Source organism: Tupaia chinensis, unplaced genomic scaffold (assembly GCF_000334495.1).
Source record: "Tupaia chinensis unplaced genomic scaffold, TupChi_1.0 Scaffold148234_1, whole genome shotgun sequence".
In the NCBI taxonomy this organism is placed as follows: Eukaryota; Metazoa; Chordata; class Mammalia; order Scandentia; family Tupaiidae; genus Tupaia; species Tupaia belangeri.
In genome coordinates this window covers 3,635,612-3,644,646 of record NW_006208084.1, presented here as the reverse complement: position 1 = coordinate 3,644,646, position 9,035 = coordinate 3,635,612, and the positions used below count along the sequence as shown (strand labels likewise).

The window sequence follows — 9,035 nt, the reverse complement described above, 5'->3', positions numbered from 1 at the left end:
GGCCTTGTGGTCTCATTCTGCTGCTCCCATCCCTTTCCACATTCAGTTTAGAAGATGTCTTTTTGAGGTTAAAAAACTGATTTTGCTGCAGTTCAAGTCCCAGACCTGGCAGCTTGCATTCTCACTTTCTATTTCTCTCTGGTGACCTCATGTTCCTATAGTAAATAAATTAAAATAATAATAATAATAAAATTAATTAAATGATTTTTCTTCAGCTTCTTTTCTTAGTTTTATCAATTATCTCTTGAGTCTGCTCTGGGACAGTAACCTCCTTCATTGATACTGGTAGAACAGCCTCTTATTTCAATGTACCTCGTTGAGGTTTTCTGGGTGTCCTGGTGTTACAGGGGGTCCCCCTGAAGCATGGCCCCAGGCCCTGCTGTGGCCAGGCAGGTGCTCCGTGCTTCCCTCACGGCTTGTGCCTGGGATGCGGCTCAGGTGCTTCCCCTCGACGTGTCCACAGGCAGTGCAGATGAGAGCTTTGGGGACAGGCAGCACCTGAGCTTCCTGTCCTCATGTGGGGTGTGTTACCGTCATCCCCGACACCTGGGAGGCTGGGCATTGGGAGGGAACGTCGTGAAGAGAAATAAGGAGCTAATAGGTGGGGAAGGACGCAGATAGCCCGGTGTCCCTGGGAGCCGATTTGACATTTAGCCAAAGTTCAGTGAGTTGTCTCATGCCGACAGGAGGGCGATCTGGAGGGACTTCTCTGGCCAGCAGAGGTGTCCAGTGCGGCTGCATTTCCACATCCCTATTCATCCCGCACAGATGAAGTGGGTCTTTGTTGTGTTTCAGCTTCGAGTCAGTTTGGAGGGAAAATGCTCGCCTTTCTTTGGCTCAAATTGTGAAACACAGCAAGAAACAATGAACGCAACCTTTCAGGGTCTATGCAGAATGACTCCCATCCCCCTCCCTTTGCTCTTTCTCATTCGAAAAGGTCACAGTTATTAAAGGTTAAATTTTTGGAAGGAACATTGCTAGCCTATGTGAGAAAACGGTCCATGTGTGGGACCTGTGGTCTCCAGGGGATCTGTGCCCTCTCGGTCTCTATATTCATACGCAGGCCCACAGGAACGAGTGTCAGGGTTCCCATCGTGTTAAGTCGTAGCTCCGAGTCTGTGCACAGCTGTAAAACCCAGGAGAGGGGTGTGCTAGCTGGAGTATCGGGGAGAGATCGTGGGAGTGCTGAGGTGTTGCTGCGGAAAGTCCGAATATAGGAAAGTGGGAACATGTGGACCATACAGTCATTATTTATGGAGCCATCAGTGTTGCTCACAAAGGATCAGGTCCCTAGCTGTGCTGGTGACGGTAATGCAGCCACACCAACAGTGTCGTGTGCCTGGCAGCTCTCCCACACAGCTGAGCTCAGGGCTGCTGGGGACTCACGTAAAGGCATTCAAAACCCTTGGGAAAATGGACCCAGAGGTAGCTTCCGGCCCGATGACTGGAAATTCTGACTCGTTTGGTCTGAAGTGAAGGCTCAGCTGCCTTTGTAACTAGTGGGTTGTTGGAAAAGTCATGATGCATATTTTTTTGCATAGAAAAACAGAAAAATACACCTTGACTTTCCCGATGACCTAATAGCTCTGCACACACCCATGGCCTACACTTCGAGAAACTTCTGCCGGTTACCACTTCCTTGTGTGTATTTTTGTCCCCGAGTGAGGACTGGGTGAGACCATGGTACAAGAGTGATGATTATCCCAGTGTTTCCTGCGTTCTCAGTCTCCTGACGTACGTGGGCTTCGTGGTGTTACACCTGCCCCAAAGTCCGCTCTCACCCTTCTGTTTAGAACGAAGCACAGTGTTTCTCTGAAAGGACTCCGTGTGATAATAGGGGAATTTTTTTTTTTTTTCAAGAGGAAGAAATCAAAGAATCCTGTAACTCTGTATCTTGTAATGGACTTCTGGGGGTATCTTTCTACTGGGGCAACCTCACCTGCTATTGTCAGGAGAGACAGGCAAGGTCCAGGGACCTTCAAGCCCGAGAGGCTGGGGCTTTGGTTCCCAAAACATGTGACTTAGAACTTAGCGATCCCTGAGTTCTCAGGGCCAAGTGGGGCAGCCGATCTGCTCTTGAGGAAGGTCCTCAAGGACACCTTAGAGGGAAAACTGTGAACTGAAGGTTAGGTGGCAGGATTTTCGGATGTCTGCGTGTCAGTTCTCAGGGATAACCCAGGCGTGTGTGTGCATGATTAAGCAGTGGGACTGACTGGGGTGGCTAATCTGCAAACCTTATTACTGGTCGGTATTTGCCCTCTGTGTTAAAATCCTTCTAACAGGATAGCTTTCAAAGGTACCCAGACTTGACAGTTTGTCTCCTTTCCTTGTGCCCCACCGGGCTTCCTCGGAAGTTGCTAGGAAGTGGTGAGAGAATTAGGTAGCAGAAGGAGGGGAGGAGGAAAAGCAGTTTTGTTAGGAATTACCAACGGTCTGATGTGTTCCCAGCTCTCCGCTGACCTCGCCAAAGCACGGCTGAGGGGTGTTGACTAGGCCCTCCTTCACCCACCTAGGGGGCCTAGCACAGTGTGAGTGTGACCCTTACAGCCCAGCAGCAGCTCCCGTGTGTGACTGCCCTCTTGCTGGGCCATCTTGGCTGCTTCTGGGAAGCATTTTGGCAGCGCCCCAGCCAGCCTGGCTCTGTGCATTGCAGAGGTTGAGCAAAAAGGAGGCAGGTTGTTACCAGGCAGAGTGAGCTCCAGATATGCCCACGGGGACTGTCGCATAGACACTGAGCTCACCGCAGCACAGAGGGAGAATGAGAGTGCCGAGCCTTCTCCAGTTCACCTCTCGCCTCACACAGTGGTCATTTTAGTGACTGGTGATCCTAGTCACTGCCGATCAGGCCTAAGCCCACCAGTCTCTGGCTGCCAAGGTATGGCTCCCAGTGGTCACCGGCAGCTACACCTAGCAGGTCTTCCTTATGCTAGGGCTGCTTCTATGACTGAATCTGAGACCAGGGATCCTGACCAAAAGGAGGAAGAGGACTTCTGAAGTAGCCTGGGCTCTCTGGCTATTAAAACTAACTTGGTCATGAGGGAGAGCAGAGGGCAAGGTGGAAGAAGACAACCCCAAAGCCCAAGTGGGTCTCACATTGGACACAACAGCTAGCACTTCTGACACGGAGTCAGTCTCTAGCCAACTGCTGGTGGAAAGCCGGCCTGAAGATGGACTCTTCTGAAGTGCAGGGTTCTCAGTGACCCAGTGCTCACGGGGGAGGGCCTCTGGCCTTATTCTCACACTAGTCTGGCTTTGGAGGACTAAAGAGGAGTGGTTGGTTTTAGCCTCCTGGGAAGCTAAATAGGTTTTTGCTGTTAATCAAACAATCTGCATTGCCTAGGCTAACTATTGAGTTAGAATAGTCATGACGTGTTTCTCTATGCACGAATGCCTCGTGACTTTTCTGACAACCCAACAGAAGCTGCTCAGGCCCAGACACTTCCATTTCACCTCTTTCTCTCCTTTCCCTGGGACAGTGAGGGGATACCACATCTCACGTTGCAAAGTGGGCTGCGAGGGGGTAGTGGGGCTCTGTTTTAATACTCTGGGCTCTTCTGGGGATCATGACTGCTTCTAGCACCCGTGTTTCTAGCTAGCGCCAGGAGCTTAGTGACTTGGGACACCTCTGAGCTCCATCTGTGTCTGGAGGCAGTCTGCTGTAGAGGAATGAGCACTGGGAAGGATGCCAAGACTCTTTTTTTCCCGCTCTGCAGTTAACTTGTCCAGTCACGTACGTTTGGGTTAAACACAGTTGAAGCTGATTTGTCTCCTGCAGGAATTTCAAAAGCCTTTGCCATGTGTTGTGTACTTTTCATTTCCAAAAAAGAACTAGACACAGTATTTCCTAAACAAATTTGCTCACGGGACCCTTTTGAAATGGAGTATCCCACCAACGCCTTGCTTTACAGTTCGCGACATGCCGAGCTAGAAGTTGCTGTCATGGCGTCATCCGACCTGGTGCATGGAGCTGTTGGTTCTCTCTGGCTCCTGATACCCCCTTGAGGAGGAAACAGTATTTCTGGTGGGATGTCAGAGAGACCAGATGGTGGTGTTGCACTGAATGGGAGCAGGAGCTCTCCCCTGATCCTTTTCTCAGGAAAGTCCGGGCCTCTTTTTCTTCTGGAAACTAGTAATGATTCCTCCAAGAACCTGCGCTCTGCCCTCGGCTGTCCAGAAATGAAGGGTAATGCTCTGGGCATGGACGGCATTGTGAGGGCTTCCCTCTGTGTCTGTTGTGTTTGAAAGGCCCCACTTGTCACACGGCATAATTTCTTTCTCTTCCTGTCATTTGCAAGATCCCACTAGCAGGCAGGTGTGACAGGGCCTTTGCTTGCCTGGTCTGAGCAGAGGCCTCAAGTGTGGATGGAACTAGCTTGGGTAGTTGGTCGGTTCCCCAGCCTGGGCTTTGCGGTTTCTGTTTGCAGAACACTTTTAAAGATTATTGCCAAGGTCCAGGATGAGACCTAGAGGGGGGCCTTCGCCCAAAGGCAAGCAAAACACTAACAAGAGCTGTGAAGACTAGCCACGCACAGACATCCCACTTGGTTATCGGAGGCAAGGAAGCAAGCATGTGGGTGGGCCCAGGGAAGCAATGCCTGTCTGTAAGGCCACTTTTGAGGAACCTGGAGGCCCTCAAAGGCCCACCCTTCAGTCAGACAACATTGGAATGTCATGGAGAGGGAAAATGGGAACACACATAGATAGTTGATTCCTGGGTCAAAGGCATTTAGAAAGTATGTTGTCAGGCCTTCCATTCTGCTCCGGACAGGAACCAAGGCTGGGCTGGAGGACGGGGCAGGAGAGGGGCCAGTGCGGCAGAGGTGCTCAGCCCCCAGGCCTGTGTGGCTCAGTCCGAGAACAGGCTGGCGAATGACTTCCTCAGGTTGCGGATGGTTTCTGCCTTGGCCTCATCTTCACTTGGGGCCCCACGCTGGGCGGTATCGGATGTGCTGAGGCTGTTAGTCAGGGACTGAGATTTGCTGGAATAGAAAAGCAAGGGGGTTGGGGAAGGCAAGGCTGAGACTCCCAAGGCCAAGTGTTGAGGCCTGCCTGGCAGCCAGGTGGGGGGCCCTCATCCTCAAAGTGATATGAAGAGCAGACACCAGGCATCCCAGGAGTCAGGCAATGAAAGGTGCATGACACGCAGAACCGGACCTGCAGGGTGCTTCTGTGAGACTCATCATCGTTTTATATTAATTAATTAATTAATTAATTATTGCCTTAGGGCATGTGCACTTCTGGGGAGAGAGAGACAGAGACAGTGAGAGGGAAAGTGAGAAGTCACCCTTCAGCGGGAATGGCCACGCAGCAATCCTTTCTCCATTCTCCCCCCGAGATCTTTGGCATACATACACATGCAGCTGGCATAAGTTTCAAGCCACTGGGTCCGGGACTGGAACCACGGTCAGCCATGTGGGAGTCCAGCGACATAACCACTATGCCATCTGCTGGCTGCAAGCTTCATATTTTAAAAAAAATTATTTTATTTAACTTAATTAATTAATTTAAATTTGACGAGAGAGAGAGAGAGAGAGAGAAAGTGAGAGAGCAAACCATCAGGTCTGGGACTCGAACTGTGATTGATCATGTGGGAGTCCAGTGCCCTTAACCACCGTGCCACCTGCTGGCCCCCAAGTTTCATATTTTAGGTGCAGAAACTGGGGCTCACAGGTAGCATTCTCAGTGAGCAGTGGGGAGCCCCAGAGCACACGCACTTCCGGCCGCCTGGGCTGTTCAGAAGGCAGGCGCTGCTGGAGTCCATGAGCACTCTCCTGCCGTGGTGCGTGGGGCCCTTCAAGAACTGTCTTGTGCTGGATCAGAATCAGGATAGTTACTCCTCCTACAATTTCCAGGCGTGGTTTGGAGTCAGGAAGCCTGTGTTCTAGACCCCTCTCTACCATTTGGCATCTATGGCTCTGGGCAAGTAACCTGCCCTCTCGGAACCTCATTTTGCCCATCCAGAACTAGAAGGCTGGTTTAGCCGACCCTCGGGCTTTCCTAGCTCTAACATCCTGGGCTTCGGTTCTCACCACTTCCCTGAAGCCTTTATTGCCATCCCCTTGTTCTGGAATTGCCAGCGTGTCCGCCGTGTGAGCCACAGTGTGCAGTGCTCTGAGCTCTTCATGAGTGCCAGCCAGAAGCAGCCACCCACTGAGTCAGGCCTAGTGTTAGGTGACAGGCACAGCCATGAATACGGTCCAGGTCCTGCCCTCAGGGGGCCTACAGTAGGGTGGAGATGACAGACATAGGGATGAGATAAAAGTGTCACAGTTTTGTCGCCCCACTAGAAAACTGAAACCTAGGCCAGCCAGTAGCATGGCAGTTAAGGTGGCTGGATCCAACATGGTCGACTATGCGATTTGAGTCCCTGACCCAGTGGCTTGAAAAACACTCTGGGCACATGCGTGTACACACCCAAAATCTTGAGAGGAAAAGGGATTGCAACCTGACCTCCCCCCACGGGAGGGCTTCCTCTCTTTCTCTCTTTCTGGCCAGTGCCTGTGTGCTGTAGCAAATTAACAAAACAAAACAAAACTGAAATCCTCTTCAAAGCAGGGATTATCTTTTACTCCTTGCTTATTGTCCTCTGCAGTGCCTCATCCAGAGGGCAGCACGAGTAGGTATTTGGTGAATATGTGCCAACCTGAATTGAACCAAATAAAACTTGAAAACAGTAAGTCAGAAGATTTAAGGTTTTTTTTTTTTTTTTTTTTTAAGCAAAATTGCTATACGGCCATTGTCCAAACCTGGCCTTTGTCTGTCCCGATCAGCAGACCTGATCCATTTATTTGGTGTCAAGCTGTCAAAGATATGCCCACACGGTGCCTGCAGCATTCTAAGCATTAACTGCATGAATTCAGTTTAAGCCTTATAGTAACCCTGTGGGGCCAATGTCCCCATTCCGTGTATGAACAAATTGAAGCACTGAGAGGTTAAGGAACTCATTGGAGGACATGCAGCTTTTAAGTGGAAGAGCTGGGATTTGAACCCAGGCAGATAAACTCTGGAGTCTATGACACAGTGACTGGAAGGTCACTTGCTAATATTTATTAAACTAAAAATACATTTATCCTTTGTTCCAACAACCATTCCAACATTTTCTCTATGGTGAATCTGAAAAGATGAAAGTAAATATTCTTATTAACTATAGCATCGTTTATAAGATCAAACCAAGTTTTTGTTTATGGTGGGTTAGATAAATTATAGTACAACTACACAGTGGAATACTATGCAGCTGTGAAAAGGAGCAATGTCCAGTGAACTGGGTGGAAGAGAGTACCTTGAAACTTCTTCTCTTGCTCTTTTGGAAAGCAATTACACCATGAGAAAGCCTGGACTAATCTTGGACAGGATAAGATCCCATGGAGGCCCAGCTGATCGCCCGCACTACAGCCAGATGTGTGTGTGAGACCTTCCCAGACCGTTCAACCCCAGTGAAATTGCCACATGACTGCAGTCATGAAAGCGATCTCAGGACAGTTGGGTGGCCAGATTTAGCAAATAAAAATATGGGACATCCAGTTAAATTTGAATTTTAGATTAAAAAAATACTTTTAGTGTAAGTATAGCCCATGCAATATTGGGGGGCATCAACAAATTATCTGTTGTTTTTCTGAAATTTAAGTCTAACTGGGCATCCTATATTTTGACTGGTCATTCTATAAGGGACACCAGCATAAGAACTTTCCAGCTGAGCTGAACTCAGAACAAACTGCTGAATGAAAAAACTATGAACACAGACAATGGCTGTTTTCTGAAGTTACTGAGTTTGGGAGTGATTTGTTATGCAGCAAGAGATAACTGATGCATGCCTATGGGGAGGGTCATGGGGGCCTAGTCCACACTGCCACTTTGCTGGGCCTGTTGCACAAAGCCCCTCCTCTAGACCCGTTTCTACCCACTTGAAGTCTGGATGAGGACTCATCGCGTCTTCCTTTGTGTGAATCCTCAACCCTGAGTCAGCCCAGCTCTGTTTTATACCCTGTCCAATTCCCAAAGCACTTACTTGAGATGGGGATGGGGCGGTACTGGTTTCTTGGACTCTTCGCCCTGTTGGGAGGTGCTGCGTCCCTGCACCGGGGGTCGGGGCTGTGAGGTGAGGGTGGTGCCCGGTTTGGAGGCCTGGTTTGGGGAGGTGCCACTGGATGCCCGGGATAGCTGTGGAGAGCCTGGTGACCTCGGCTGCTGTGGAGATCCAGACTGGGGGCTCAGGGGCTGCTGGCCTTGTGGGGAGAGCCTCTGCTGGGAGGGGCTTCTGGATCTCGGGGGCTGAGGAGACTGAGCTTGACGAGGTCCCCCTACGTGCCAACAACCAAAAGTTAGTTCCAAATTTTCACAGGATAAATATGGCTGCACACAGATGATGCTGCCTCACGGATGTTTATTACAGTGGTTTTTTTTGTAACAGTGAAACACTGAAAGTAATATAAACGTTTAATCAAGTGACTAGGAGCATTAAGATACATCCGTACAGTGAATACGCTGTGGTCATCACACATGATGTGGCAGAATAAATAAAGTGACAAATGAGTTTGTTAAAAAAGTATTCGGCCTTTTATTTATTGGGTCATTGGAAAAGACATGATATATTTTTGTTTTTCTATGCAAAAATGTGTCACGATTCTTCTGATGACCGAATATTTTATTTTATCTTTTTAACTGCCAAAACATCTATGTACATGTTGGAGAGAGACAGAGAGAGGGGGTGCTCCCTCCCACCCCAGTGGGGTTTGATCACACTGTAATCCGTTCTCCTTCACCTTTCCACACCGTTGGATTTTTCAGGCAGACACACAAATACGTCCAGCATGTTTTTAAGCTACTGGAGCTGGGACTCAAACAGTGCTTGGCCATGTGGGATTTAGCTCCCTTAACCACTAAGCTCTAAGACTGACCCAATATAGGGGTTTTTTTGTAAGAGAAATGTTTGTTATGGGGCATGTGTGCTCAGTGGAGAGAAGAGAGAGAGAGAGAGAGAGAGAGAGAGAGAGAGAGAAATCATCCCCAAGGGGGGATGGCCACGGCACAATACCCTC

General features: G+C 49.4%; 1 protein-coding gene across 4 annotated transcripts in view; it reads right to left on the bottom strand.

The window, feature by feature from the left end:
• Window positions 1-222: 222 nt before the first annotated feature.
• Window positions 223-9,035, bottom strand: part of SYN3 (synapsin III) — a 523,616-nt gene continuing 514,803 nt past the window's right edge. For all 4 annotated transcript variants that reach the window (XM_006170337.3, XM_006170336.3, XM_006170335.3 and 1 more), the window contains 2 exons: window positions 8,006-8,297; window positions 223-4,979 (listed from right to left, as the gene is read on the bottom strand). In XM_006170337.3, coding sequence (XP_006170399.1) covers window positions 4,847-4,979; window positions 8,006-8,297 — 425 coding nt within the window. In that variant the 3' untranslated portion in view covers window positions 223-4,846. The remainder of the gene's footprint in view (window positions 4,980-8,005; window positions 8,298-9,035) is intronic.